At 36.1% G+C, this 16,018-nt stretch overlaps 1 protein-coding gene across 1 annotated transcript in view; it reads right to left on the reverse strand.

Annotated features, from left to right (window-relative positions):
• LOC129234320 (golgin subfamily B member 1-like) overlaps positions 1-16,018 on the reverse strand; it is a 221,597-nt gene that overhangs the window by 22,142 nt on the left and 183,437 nt on the right. The window contains exons 9-10 of the mRNA XM_054868313.1: positions 12,942-13,203; positions 1,557-1,685 (exon numbers count right to left, since the gene is read on the reverse strand). Of these exons, the coding sequence (XP_054724288.1) occupies positions 1,557-1,685; positions 12,942-13,203 (391 nt within the window). The remainder of the gene's footprint in view (positions 1-1,556; positions 1,686-12,941; positions 13,204-16,018) is intronic.

The raw sequence follows: 16,018 nt of genomic DNA on the forward strand, positions 1-16,018 counted from the left end.
TGTTACTACTGTAATTTATGCATTGTTCAATGTGTAACGTATTAATTATGCAAAATACCAATGGATTAAAAAAGATAACATTATAATAACCTTTTTTATGGAGGTTAGAAGACAGTGGATCATCAAAAATTATGAATAAACGGACAGAATTATCGGCATCAAGATCGTAACGCCATTTGGACATCTCACATGTATGTTTAAGAAAAATCATTTTTCTTCTAAGATACTGCATAAAAGCTTATGAAAACACTTTTAAACAATCAAAAATTGATTCTGAGGATCGATAAATACCTTTAAAACAAAAACATCATATACTTAGTTCTCAAATAATAGCATTTTAAAGATCGCAACTTTTGGACATACATCAAATTTCAAAGTTACGTTTTTTTTAAATCGTTTACAAAGTAAATAATCTATCTTTATTTTTGTTATCTGTGTAAAATATTAACAAAAAGTTATTCAGTGTAAGATTCATACCTTTAATTTTTTTTTTGAAACGTATGGAAATAATTAAAAAAAATTTTTTTTTAATGGTACATTTGCTCAGTTAACGTTTTGGTATGTCCAAAATTGTGCCTTTTAGCAAAGAAAATATTTTTTTAAGGGCATTTGAAGAGCATTTTTTCCATAATTTATGTCAATTCTTGTCTCTATACAGTATTATAGTTTAACTCAAAAATTTTTGAGTTAATTAAAATGAAAGTTATTTGGTGTTGAAGCTTCAAAGTTGAGGTCTGTGTTTGTTCCCACCTTTTGAGAACTGCCCAATACAAGCAGTTTTCAAAAATGAATACTCATATTGTAATATTTTGTAGCAGGTCAAAAGTTAATTTATTATTATGAAATGATAAAGTTCTTGTTATTAACATTTTTATATCAATTGAGACCTAAAAATATTCTGTGCAGTATTTATTTATTTAATATCAAGTTGATTATTATTTTAAATTTTTGGTACGATGAATCAAGTTTATGCGGGACAAAGTGAAATAGCTTATTTTGTTTACTCATTCAATTATTTTTTAAATTACGCATGTATTTATTTTATTAATTCATTTATTTAGAATTCCTCCAATTAATAAATCCCCTTTTTATTTATTCATTCACTTACTTTCTTATTCCTTCCCTATTTTATTCACTAATTTATTTTTTCTCATATATTGATTAATCCTTTTTATTCATTTATTCGTTTGTTGACTCATTATCTAATTCATTTCTTCATTCTGTTTTTTATTTACTCATCCATTTGATCAAAAATATTTTTAATTAAGAAACTATTTCATTGGAAAAATATTTCATTATTCACTTTGTCCGTAGAAAAACAAATTGAAAATTTTCCATTTTTTAAAAGTTACAAATTGACTGAAAAAAATAATGTTTCAATGCAAGTTTTACTTTACATAACATTGTTCTTATAATAAATACATTGTTCTTTCTTCTGTACCGTTATTTTCAAAAAAAAAGTAAGTCTTCATTTTGAAAAAAAAAGTAAGCTGTCTTGACTGTATTTCACTTTGCCCCACATTTTTTACTAGTACAATTGATAGTATAAATATTACCTGTTGATTTGAGATTCCGATGGAACCCATTTTGTTTTTGTTATCAATTCGATGGTAATAGTTTTTGGCACTTGAGTGAATAATCTTTTCAATCACATCTTCATCTGACAGAACTTTTCTGCCCGTATACTGTAAAGACAGGTAATTTATTACAGTTCAATTTTGAAAAAAAGCTTTGTTACAAAACATTTCCAAAAATTTATGGTTTAAATATTTAAACAATTATTTAACAATTATTTATAAGCCAAAATATTTATAAACAAAGTTTTTGAAACGAAATCAATAATGGAGTAGTAGCTTAATGTCCAATCAACACCATCACGTGGTGCAATCTGTTAGTAACTATGTTAGTACATTGTGAACGGACGTGGATGGGCTTCCTCCAAAACGCATTTGGCCTGCGTGGAGGATTTTGGCCCATACCTTTCCAACAAAGTTTCTAAAATATGTCTAAATATGTTAAAATTAAACAATGGCCCTCGGTTTCCAGGCGTTGGAATGTTCCTCATTACAGCAGCGATCAAGTAGACATAAAGACAAAGGGTGCTAAGAATCACCGGTTTGGACCAGGCTGCCTTAAAATGATGACTTTGGCTGCGTATAATGGACGATCTTTATTTGCAGAAAGTCAGCTACAGAAATTAAAAGAAGAATTAAACAGGATTAAATGGAATGTTTTAGGAATTTCTGAAGTAAGAAGAAAAGGTAAAGAAATGATTGAATTGAAAAGTGGTCCTATACTTTACTAAGGATGGAGGGACAAGTGGAGTAGGATTCCTTGTGCACAGAAAGTGGAAGAATCATATTGTAGAATTTGATAGCTCCTCAGATCGAGTTGCAAGAGTTGTCATCCAATTATCAAGAAGATACAAAATATAGATTATCCAAGTTTACGCACCAACGATAAATTATCCAGATGAAAGAGTAGATGAATTTTATGAAGAAGTAAGCAAGATGAACCGAAAACGAAACTACTATTTGAAGATTATCAGGGGGGACTTCAATGCAAGAATTAGCATAAAAATAAATGATGAGCAGATGCTTGGTAAATATGGCTATGGTCTGAGGAATGACAGGGGAAACAGACATGTGGAATTTGCAGAGTACGAACAACTTTACATCATGAACTCATTTTTCAAGAAGAAGCCACACAGAAAATGGACCTGAAGATCCTCAAAAGGGAAAACAAGTAAGATTGATTATATTCTGGTAAATCTTAAGCATGCCATTCAAGACTGTGGAGTTATTAATAACTTTAATACAGGCAGCGATCATAGGCTAGTTAAATGTAGATTTCAAATGAATATCAATATTGAAAGGATGAAACTTCTTAAGAACAAGAGAATGTCTATCAATATTGAGAATCGGCAAACAACAAGAAGATTTTCAAGTAGAACTGAAGAACCGTTTTGAAAGCTTAATAGATGAAATCGAAGAACAACAGAATATCACTGAAATAAATAGAGCACTACTCGACACTTAAAACGAAGCAGCTTCCAAAATAGCAGGACAAGCATAAGTGGAATCAAATAGGAAACTAACTGAAAAAACTCGAAAATTGATGGAACAACGCATAAATTTTAAATTAAAACAAGATGATCACAAAACTAAAATTGAATATACGGAGCTTTGTAAGTTATTAAGGAAATGCATTACAGAAGAGGTGAGGAAATTTAATTGAGATTTTGTCAGGAAAACCATTGAAGATATTAAGAGTCTGAAAATGGCAAAACGTAAGTTATATATTGGACGGAAAGGAATTTACTCAATGAGAAAGAAAGATGGAGGAACTACCAGAAATGTAAGGGAAATTCTGCGCATCGTTGAAGAGTTCTACAACAACTTACACAAGTCGGAAGATAAAGAAAATAATGCTAGGTTTGATAAAGATGATGATAAAACATTAGAAATACTCACGATCCCTACTCACGATCCCTATACTGAAAGACGAGGTGTGTACTGCTACAAAGTCTATGAAAAATTGAAAGTGTCCAGGTGAAGATGGAATATCAATTGATCTCGTAATAGAAGCAGGAGAAGAATTCGCAAAAATGTTAGCTAAATTATTTAACAAGTACCTTGAAAAATCTGATGTGTCAGAAGATTGGAATATTGCAGCGATGGTTCTTCTTTTCAAAAAAGGTGACAAAGAAGATATAAAAAAATTACAAACCTATAAGCCTCTTACCAGTGATTTATAAGATTTTCACAAAAGTTATAACCAACAGACTCGAAACTGACTTAGATGAATCTCAACCAAGAGAACAAGCTGAATTCAGAAGTATTTTCAGCAATATGGACCACATACAAGTAATTAGAGAGTTAATTGAACGACACAAAGAATATGAATTACCACTCTGTTTTGCCCTCATCGACTTTGAAAAGATATTCGATTCAATATACACACACATCTGCATTAATAAAAGCACTAGAAGCTAAGGGAGTGGAGATAGTATATACTAACATTATTAAGCATATGTATAAGAATGCAACAGCAAACATTCGAACAAATAAAAGAAAAGCCAAAATTAAACTGAAAAAAGGTGTCAGGCAATGAGACACAATCTCATTTAAATTATTTACTGCAGTTCTGGAAGAAATTTTCAAATACTTGAGTTGGGAGAAAAATGGCATAAAAATAAATGGAGAACATCTTAGCCATCTTTGTTTTGCTGATGACATTTTAACCATCAGTAAAATTCAAATGAATTAGAGCAGATGTTGAATGAACTTGCAGAAACCAGTCTTCAAGTAGGACTAAAGATGAACTTTCAAAAAGCAAAAGTGATGTTCAATGAATATGCTTCAAAGAAGAAAATAGTTATTAAAGAGAAAGAAATTGAAAATTTACAAAATTATGTGTACTTAGGACAGAGGAAATATCTGTGGATAACTTCATAATGAATGAAATAAATAGGAGGATAAAAATAGGATGGAGTACCTTTGGTAGAAACAGTATCATCCTAAAGAGCAACATACCTCTATGTTTAAAAAGAAAAATCTTCAACCAATATGTTTTGCCTGCAATTTTGCATGGAACTGAAACGTGGACACTTACATGCAGGGCAGTACAGAGATTGAGGACAACTCAAAGAAGTATGGAGAGATGCATGCTCGGCATTACGAAAAGAGATAGGAAAATAAATTCTTGGGTCAGAAATCAAACGAAAGTTTTTGATATTGTTACAAATTCTGTAAATAGTAATTATTGTAGGAACGTAACCTGTAAATAGTTTCCCGTAATGAATATACAACCCCTTTTTCATATGGCTAAAGTATACGATCCCTATTTCCTTTTTGTTCATTGATAAAATTTGATAACGGTCTACTACTTTACAGAAGCGTGTGGAATATTTGAGAAATTTCTTTTCGGTGTATTTAAGCCGTTAGCGATGGATAAACAGTTCAGTTTCGATTGATATTTCGAACTGAGAGCATTTTGCTCTGTTTATAGCGAGGCATTTCGCTGTGTTGTTTTCGTATTTGGAAGTAAATACGTGTTTAAACGTTGAGTTTACGGTGTTGTGTGATAATTGCTTAATTGCTGATGAATAATTTAGCAGTTGTTGAAGATCTTTCCTGTACATAGTGTAAATAAATTTCCTGTGTTTTTATCAAGAACTGTGTTTTCATTTCAAGAAAGTGGGAGTCGCACCGAATCCGTTACAATTTGGCGCCCAACGTGGGGCTACTTCAGGACTTTCTTGCAGTAAGTGTGACTTTGGACATTTTTTTTTTCATAAAGACTTTTTAAATTTGGACTTTATTTTTATGGTGATTACCCGCGCAATGGATGAACAATTAAAACAACTGCTTGATGCAATCAACTCTGTGAAGAGTGATATGGCGGCTAATCAAGAACAATTAAAAAATGATATGGCGGCTAATCAAGAACAGTTAAATAGTGATTTAACTGCTAAAATTACTACAAGTCAAGATGAAATAAAAAGTGACCTAACGTCGATGAAAACCATGATGGAGAATCAACTAACCGCCATGGGAGATAAAGTTGATGCTCTGGAAGAAAAATTTGATACTGTGGAAGAGCGTATCGCCAATGTGGAAAATAAGTTGGAAGAAGAAGACAAGAAATTTACTTCATTTAAAGAAGAAATAATTAAAGACATGGAAAGGAGATTGGCGACCGCGAAAAACAGCTCTGCACAGTTTTGCGCTCCCACATCTGTTGCTCGACCGTCCATTAAACTGGCCACATTTGATGGGAAAAGTTCGTGGCAGGTGTACAAGACCCAATTCATGATAGTGGCGGAAGCGAACGGATGGGACTCTGCTACCAAGGCCTGCCATCTTGCAGCATCCCTGAGAGGTGACGCAGCGGACATTCTCCAGACCCTTCCGGACAGCCAGCGCCTGGATTTCGCCGCCCTCACAGCTGCGTTGGAGCTTCGCTTCGGTGAGAAGTGCCAGAAAGATTTCAGCCGACTCCAGTTGAAGTCCCGTTTCCAGAAAACTGGGGAAACCCTGCAAGAGCTTGCGGCGGACATCGAGAGACTGTCTCATCTTGCTTTTTACGACTGCCCTGCGGATGTTCGAGACAACCTGGCACTCAACTACTACATCGACGGGGTTCGAGATCCGGAAATCCAGAAAGCTCTACGGATGGCGGATGTCAAAGACCTGAATTCTGCCGTTGTGTATGCGATGAGATACGAGGCCGTGTGGATCGCCATCTAATCCGGACTCAGGAAGCTGATGAGTCTGATTCCAGGTTGTCCCACCTCGCTGAACTTGAGAGACAACTCGGTGACTTGACAAGACATTTGAGCAGCATAACAGCCCAAAAGAAACAAGAGCAGAAGTGCTGGAAATGCGGTAGTGAAGGACACCTGCGAAGGAGTTGTCCGGCTCGCCAAGCTACGCGAGGGAAGGAAATCACCACCACTAAAGCTCTGCAGATTTCCTCTTCTAGTAGTGGCAGTGATGGACTTTTCATTTACGCACATGTAAATGGGAACCCCTGCAGACTGATTGTTGACACTGGAGCCAATGTGACAATCATTAGGACAGATGTGGCTCGTGAATTTGGATTGAAACTGCTGTGGACATCGCCACGCGTAAGTCTCCAGACTGTGACAGATGACAAAATTGAGATTGACGGTAAAGTGGACTTGGAAATAGTGTTTGGGAATGCCCCCTACCATCATACGGCATTCGTAGCTAATATCACGGACCCCTTCATTCTCGGATTGGACTTTTTGAAGAAATATGACTTCACTCTCGACTTCAAGACTAATGAGCTGCACTCGATGAGAGAAGACATAGCCGTTTTCCCTGCAGAAAGTGATGTAAAATCCGCTCATCAAATAATAGCTCAAACAGATTTATCGATTCCCTCAAGGTCAGAATCATTAATACCTGGCTCCCTTGAAGAAAGCAATAGTTTTCGATTTGGACTCATTGAATACCCTAACCTAAGCAATAACCTAAAAGGAGTGCTGGTAGCATCTACGCTTGTAGACCTTTCTAAGGATGTAATTCCTGTGAGAGTCGCCAACGTGAGTGAAAGGCCAAGGAATATCCGGAAAGGTGAAGTGTTAGCAACTTGTACTCCAGTAAACTGCATCATTAGAAGAATCAATTCCCCCGAGACTGTGTCTTCTGAGTCCTTGACATCGAAGTTAATTGGGAGTGCACCATTAACGAAAGACCAAAGAACTGCTGCGGAACAATTGGTGGATGACTTCAAGCATCTGTTTTCATCTACATCGGAGGATGTTGGCCGTACGAATTTAACGCAGCATAGGATCTACACTGGAGAACACCCCCCTATTAAACAGCATCCAAGACGACTACCGTTCGCCAAGAAGGAAGAGGTTGAGACCCTCCTGAAAGAGATGAAGGAGAATGATGTAATCGAACCCTCATCCAGTCCTTGGGCCTCTCCCATCGTCTTGGTCCGAAAAAAAGATGGCTCCACCAGATTTTGTGTTGATTACCGACGGCTGAATGAAATCACCAAGAAAGACAGCTACCCTCTTCCACGGATAGACGACACCTTGGACACTCTTTCCGGACACAAGTGGTTTTCGACCCTGGACTTGAAGAGCGGCTACTGGCAGGTTGAAATACACCCTGATGACCGAGAGAAGACAGCGTTTACAACTCGACAAGGCTTATGGCAGTTTAAAGTGATGCCCTTCGGCCTCTGCAATGCACCAACTACGTTCGAGCGTCTTATGGAGACAGTATTAAGAAGACTTTCCTACGAATCCTGTCTGGTCTATTTAGACGATATCATTATCGTGGGACGCAGCTTCGAAGAACATCTGGCAAATCTTAGGAAGGTGCTGCAAAAGCTTAAGGAAGCCAATCTGAAGTTAAGTCCGTCCAAATGTAATTTGTTCCGCCGGGAAGTGAACTACCTTGGTCACATCATCTCTTCTGAAGGTGTACAAACCGATCCAGAAAAGGTGTCTGCTGTCAAGAGTTGGAGTCGTCCCGAAAACATCCATCAGCTGCGAAGTTTCCTGGGGCTCTGCACCTACTACAGGAAGTTTGTAAAGGTTTTTTCCAACATTGCACGACCTTTGCATAAGCTGACGGAGAGCAAGCAAAAGTTCGAATGGTCCAAAGAATGCGAAGATGCATTTCTACGACTGAAGGAGGCTTTAACATCAACGCCTATCCTCGCCTATCCTCAGCCTGAAAAATCCTTCATCCTGGACACTGATGCGAGCAACGAGGGCATCGGAGCTGTTTTATCCCAAGAAATTGACGGAAATGAACATGTCATCGCTTACTGGAGCAAATGCTTATCAAAGTCGGAGCGAAATTACTGCGTCACCAGAAAGGAGTTACTGGCCATAGTGAAAGCTGTAGAACACTTCCATCCTTAACTCTACGGCCGAAAATTTCTGCTTCGGACAGATCATGCCTCATTAACTTGGCTTTTGAACTTCAAAAATCCGGAAGGCCAGATAGCCAGATGGATACAGCGGCTCCAGGAATATATGGAGATCAAGCATCGAAAAGGGTTATCTCACGGTAATGCTGACGCTTTATCAAAGAGACCCTGTCCTGAGAACTGCTACTATTGTTCCCGAATCGAGAAACAGTATGGAACGACTAGCCCTACCGCCTATCAGGTGACAGTGACTCCAATATCATCAGAACCTGATCCATGGAGTGACGACCAAGTTCGAAAAGATCAACTTGAAGACCCCGACATAAAACCAATTTTGGAGTTCATGGAAAGTGACAGTCGGCGACCTAGCTGGCAGGACGTTTACATCTTCAGTCCTGCAACAAAAAGATACTGGGCTTTATGGAACTCGCTCCATTTACGGAACGGCGTGCTACACCGAAAATGGGAATCTGACGACGGCAAAACATCTAGGTGGCAGTTACTACTTCCCCGATCAAGGATTTCAGATGTTCTGAAAGAAATACATAGTAGTGCGACTGGAGGACATTTTGGTGTCTTGAAAACCCTCAATAAAGTTCGGGAGCGCTTCTTCTGGAGTAAGGCGAAGGATGACGTGGAGAAGTGGTGCCATTCTTGTGACGCCTGTGCTGCTCGTAAAGGACCGAAGAAAAGAAGCAGAGGGAAGCTACATCTGTACAACGTTGGAGCTCCTTTCGAACGAATTGGGATCGACATCCTGGGTCCTCTACCAAGAACTGCTGATGGGAACAAATACATTCTTGTTTCCATCGACTACTTCACCAAATGGCCGGAAGCATATCCCATTCCAGATCAAGAGGCTACCACCGTAGCAGAGACTCTAGTCCAACATTGGATCTCGAGATACGGAACACCTTTGCAGATTCATTCCGATCAAGGGAGGAATTTCATCTCTGCTGTGTTTAAGGGCCTATGTCAAATTTTCGGAATTGAGAAAACTAGGACAACACCACTACACCCACAATCGGACGGCATGGTGGAGAGATTTAACCGCACAATCCTGAATAATCTCTCGCTTATGGTATCCAGAACTCAACAGGATTGGGACAAGAAGCTACCTTTGTTCCTGCTGGCCTACCGCAGTGCTGTCCACGAGACTACCGGATACGCCCCATCTCAGATGCTCTTCGGACGAGAGCTTCGGCTACCTTGTGATCTCGTCTTCGGTCGTCCTCCGGATGCGCCTTCATCGCCTGAGGAGTACATCCAGGATCTCCAGGCCCGGTTGGAAGACGTTCATAACTTCGCACGAGAGCGAATCAACATCGCGGCGGAGAAGATGAAGACCCGATACGACACAAGGTCTACTGGACATGAATTCAACGAAGGCGACAAGGTTTGGTTATGGAATCCCATCCGACGGAAAGGTCTGTCACCCAAATTGCAGTCGCATTGGGATGGACCCTACAAAGTCCTTAACCGACTAAATGACGTCGTAGTGAGGATCCAAAAATCACCTAATGCAAAACCTAGGGTTGTACATTATGATCGATTAGCCCCATACTATGGCCATAGTTCATGAGTATTACGTAAACAACCATGGTTGATAACATAAAAGTTGTAGATAATTTTTTTGCTTTTAATGTTTAGTAATATTTCTTGTTATTATTGTGTTTCCTATGTATCTGTTAGTTATTAATTAATGCGAATATTTGTAAACTTTTGATAGAAGTTCGACACCCTTTCTGGGGATTGTACTGCCCGGGACGTGCAGTCCTTAGGAAGGGGGCAATGTTACAAATTCTGTAAATAGTAATTATTGTAGGAACGTAACCTGTAAATAGTTTCCCGTAATGAATATACAACCCCTTTTTCATATGGCTAAAGTATACGATCCCTATTTCCTTTTTGTTCATTGATAAAATTTGATAACGGTCTACTACTTTACAGAAGCGTGTGGAATATTTGAGAAATTTCTTTTCGGTGCATTTAAGCCGTTAGCGATGGATAAACAGTTCAGTTTCGATTGATATTTCGAACTGAGAGCATTTTGCTCTGTTTATAGCGAGGCATTTCGCTGTGTTGTTTTCGTATTTGGAAGTAAATACGTGTGTAAACGTTGAGTTTACGGTGTTGTGTGATAATTGCTTAATTGCTGATGAATAATTTAGCAGTTGTTGAAGATCTTTCCTGTACATAGTGTAAATAAATTTCCTGTGTTTTTATCAAGAACTGTGTTTTCATTTCAAGAAAGTGGGAGTCGCACCGAATCCGTTACAATATAAAGAAAGAAGTAAGCGCTTGAAATGGCGATGGGCTAGACATATTGCTCTAAGACAAGATAACCGATGAACCATTAATGTGTTAGACTGGTACCCACGTGATGTGAAACGACCTAGAAAACGCCTGCAAACTAGATGGAATGATGAAATTCGAAAGTTGGCGGGCATCAGATAGAAATCTCAAGAACAGACAGAAAAATTTGGAAGTAGTTGGAAAAGACCTTCACCCAGCAGTGGACTGACAATGGTTGAAAGTGATGGTGTATATATATATATACAGTCGAATCTCGATAACTCAAAGTTTATAACTCGAACATTCCTTTATCTCGAAGTTTTCATCGGATCCCAAACTCTTGAGACTGTTGAGGAAACTTCCCATACCTCGAACTACCAATAACTCGAAAGTTTTAGCCGATCTTGGGACATCGAGTTATCGGGAGTTGACTGTATATACATACATATATATATACATGCATATATTTATTTCTATGCATATATATATATATATATATATATATATATATATATATATATATATATATATATATATATATATATATATATATATATATATATATATATATATATATATATATATATATATATATATATATATATATATATATATATATATATATATATATATATATATATATCTTTTGTAGCATATAAATTATATATACATATCATTTTTATGCTACAAAAAATATTTTTGAACTTCGAAAAGAAAATAAAAACAATATAAGGAGAAAAAGATACTGTAAACATTTCCCTGATAGTTGAATATTTTATCATCTTCCTTCCGTGTTCTTTCGATTCTATCCTTGTTCTATTTCACTTGTTTTCTTTCGCTTCCAATGCGGTCATTTTCAAGCCTATTTGGTCATTGCTTTTCTCCATTATCCAACGTATGTGACCGCATGTTCTAGTAATGGTTTATTTATTTTTTGAAGTCAAGGCTTTCTATTTTAGATTAAGTTACTTTCTTCTCTTTGTTACTTTTATGGGAATTCTTTTATGATTTAAGAGAAATGTTCCGGATTTGAAAGTTTTGTATTTGAACATTCGTCAACTACGCTAGTATTCTTCAAACTTAGTCGACTACTGGCAACTTTCGTATTAAGAAATTTCTTTTTTTTTGGGGGGGGGGGCGGAGGGGGGCAAGCTTCTCCTTCTTAGAAAAAAACCCTTCTGCTTATAAATTATAATTTTCGCTTGAAGTGCAAATGTTTTAACCTCCCTCAAGAAAAATAAAATAAGACCTAGTTTACAAATGTTTTTTGTATTTGTCAAAATTATTGACAATTTAAAATTTTTTCTCTTCTTTCTTTTCGTTTCAATCCGGCATAAACTGCAATTTTTTCCATCTATTTGTTCCCATTTTTACCTTATTCTATGTATACATCTTTGAAAACTTTTCTCTCGTAAATTGGGTTCCGTTCAAAAAAGTCAAGTTTTATATTTCTTTCAGAAATGAAAAACTCTTTTTTTTTTTTTGCCCTATAGCTCACGCGGTGGGCTAAATGCTTTAAAAGTTATTTGGACTTTAATCGTTCAAACGTTCATAGTTGAAATATACTTGAAGATAACAGCCGTTTCGAATTAGGTTTTGCCGTCCTTTGTACATTTTTTTATAGGGAGAGAAAATCTGAACTGAATCAATATTTCACGTGTTTAATTATATATATTTAAAATTATTTTATTGCGTACATTCATAAAATTTTACTCTATAACAAGTATTTATCGAAGTTATAGCACCCAGTTTTAGTTTTGAAAGTTGCGGGAATATTGAATCAGTTATTAAGCAAAAGAGGTCTTACACAAAAAGACTAAAGCTTTTTTTTTTCCAGTGTTTTTTTTTTTTTTTTAATGGAAGTAATTTAAAAAAGGTCTGCTTTCATGCCAGTTTCACTTTGAATGTGACAGAAACAAAAATCTTTGCGTCTGCACACGCTATTGGTTCTATAAAACTTCTCTTTAATCCCTCTTAAAAATTGCTTTCTCCGTGAGGACAATATTTTGTGGGTTGTTATATGACTCAAAGAGTAGGAAATGCTCCGCTATTGGCGTAAGGAAAATATAGCAACAGTGAAATACAGTAAATTCTCATAAATGTGAATCCTATTAATCTGGACTTAACTTAATTCGGAAAGCCATTTTGCCTCTCCATTTAAAAAAAAAAAACGCTCCATTTTTGAACTACAACGATTAAAACTTTAATGGACTCTGTTCACTCACCTCTCTTCTCGTTTTGTAGAGCATCTGCAATTTCTCGGTTATTTCCTGGTCTCCAAGCAGTAGAATGCACATTTCTTGGATTTTGTTCTGCGTATGCTTGAGGCGTTCTTCCTTCTTGTGGTACTCTTGTTTCGTGGACTCTACTTCTTCCACGGCTGACGTCAGTTTGTCAACCAGGGAATTGATCTCTTCAGACATCTTATTCAAACTGCATTTCTCCTGGTTCAACTCCATCTTCAACGCCTCTCCTTCCATCTGGCTCCTATAGAATTTGAATCAGGGCTAACAATATGTATGAAGATTAAGAACAATTTTTTTTAATGCAGCGATAAGAAAGAAGACCTTTTTTCAATTAAGGTGAAGTTTTGTTTTCCAGAACTTTAACTCTTTATCTCAGAAATGGAGGTATCACCAATGCCCCTGTAGTTAAAACTAGAGCCCCTTCATATACCAGGCCGAACTGTCCGCCATTTTGGATCAAAAGTCAGAGAAATATTACCACACTAGATGTGTTTTCGCTTCCTTTCAGCTTCATTTTATGTAAGCGTAATGCATTCGTTTTTGTCCCAAATTGACATTAGAGCAACAGAGTGTCATATTTTGAAAAAATAAACAAACCAACAAGACATCAAGAAATCGAAAACATTTCAATTGGTGAAATATTACATATATTATTATTATTCGGTTATTTGTATGATTAATTAACTTGCTAATTAATTATGAAACTACTATTACTTTACATTATTAATGCTCTTAGTAGTATTAGTGTAACTATATAATTTTATGTGCTAATACTATATACTTGAATTTCCAATAAAGTGAATTAGTCCTATTTTTGGCAGCATTGCATTTTTGGATCTTAGCAATTAATTTATTAACTGATTTAAAAATGTCACAGTTGTATTAAAAAAAAGCATATTCCTTGAAACTAAATTACTCCATAGCAATAAAAATAGCACAGAAAATGTACATAACAATGTTTACTGCTTTCGCACTGCCAAGTCTTAGCTTCGGATTTCAAGCAAATCGTCAATAAAATTAATTTTTTTTTATTTTGGGTTATTAATTTTGAAGTTTAAAGAAACGAAATCCTTCCTGTGAACTATTAGCACACACTGCGGCACATTCACTTATTTTTACGATCTTAACATTCTTTCCTGCATCTTTTAATAATTCACCCTATGGAAATGGCTCAGGAACAGACGGTCACTTTGATCCAAAATGGCGGATGCGTCGGCTGCCTAGGTTATAGGGTCCTTAGTTAAAACTAATGTATTTACTCTAATATTTCTTTTAACAGTTGGGGATGGGGGGTCGGGGGAGAGGGGAGTTGGTCGGTCGAGTGGAAACACAGGCGAAAAAATGATAGTGGTGTAATCTGCAAAAAAAAAAAAAAAAAAAGTCTATTCTGATGGCTACCATTACCAAACTGGTAATGATATAAAAGATATCATCAAAAGTTATGTCAGACAAGAACATAGATGAGTTCAAGTAATATTATCAAAAGTGTAAAGATACCTCCTGGATGTATAATTTAAAGAATATTGTGACAACGATGTCACCTAAAGCATCTAGAAATACCTAGCAGTATCAACAAAAATATTTTGCTGGCTTGTTACTATCTGATTGCTTAAGCAGCCGAAAACTCAACAATTTGACGAATTTAATCTGGCGGTGAACATTTTATTAGATGAGATATTTTCGAGAAATAATTGAGAAGTTATTTATTTAATGGATTTCCTAAATGGTCTTCTCTACGCTTACCTCCATACTACGCTTGAAGTTTTAGTAAATCATACTTAAATTACTTCAGTTTTACTATGTTTCACCAAAACTGCTTTTTAAATAGTACTTAATAAATCATTATTATATGAATGCTTTATTACCATAGCATGAATGAATAAGCATTGTGTCAATTAAACATACTCAAAAAACAAACTCTTGTAATGTTTGTTTTCGGTTTCATTTACTTTGAAAGTAAAAGAAACGTTTGAATATGATTTTATGTACTTTAACGCAGTAATTCACTTCATTTCTGATCATTCCGAGTTTCAAACATAATATCTAAAGCGTCGTTTATGCACATCTTTGAAACAACACTCATAACCCATGAAATGTCACAGTTTAAAGCTTAAACAATTGAACTGTTACGACAGTCTTCGAAGCACAATGACATTCAAACTTTTTTGGTTAAATATATTGTTGATTGAGTTATCTGGCTATCCGTTCTTCACCAGACGAGCAAAAACTTCGATTAAGCCTATAAGTTCTACACGTCATTAGGTATTTTCATATACAAAATAGCGAATTCACTGATCGAGTAATTCTGAAGTCACCAACAAGGAAACTCGCATGATAATTTGATAATATTTTTTGGAAATGTTTGACATGCAGGAAAATGCTCTATTTTGAACTGGATCCGGTAACTTAACTGTTTTACTGGTAATAAGAGTCGTTTAAGGAGAAGGAAGAAACGAAAAAGTGGTCAACAAGTAACGCTATCTACTGGAGTTTGAGGTTAATCCACTGGAGTTTGGGTTTAAATTTCAGTTCACCAATGAGGCAATTGCTACGTTCAAATGCAGAAGCAATTTTCACCCATCATACCACAACGGGCAATTTTCTAGTTTTTTTAATAAACTTTGCCACTGTTGGAAGTCAGATTTAGGAATTAGTGGATTTTCGGGGCAGCTTGCTCAGAGCTCCTCCCCGATTAGGAAAAATTTCCTACGGGCTTCAATTATATATTTTTTAACCTTGTTTTGAGGTTTCGTGAACGATTCGTGAACTTTTGAGTAAACGAAAAATCCTGAACAATAATGCATCAAGAGCTAAAAAAAAATGATTTAGATACACAATGGGGTTGTTTCCATCAGTCAACAGTACTACTTTTTGTCCTTGAAGTTGATAGAATGAGCAAAATAAAAAAAAAAAAAAACATGGTGTGATGAAAATCTTTTACTTTCAAAACGTTTCATTTTTAATTTTTTTAAATGCCCAATTTTTCAAATAAGGCGTGGTCTTTATAACGTCACAAGTGATGTACTTTGGCGTGTTACTCCATTGGCGCGCTGAAT

The sequence above is a fragment of the Uloborus diversus genome, chromosome 1 (assembly GCF_026930045.1).
Source record: "Uloborus diversus isolate 005 chromosome 1, Udiv.v.3.1, whole genome shotgun sequence".
Lineage (NCBI taxonomy): Eukaryota > Metazoa > Arthropoda > Arachnida > Araneae > Uloboridae > Uloborus > Uloborus diversus.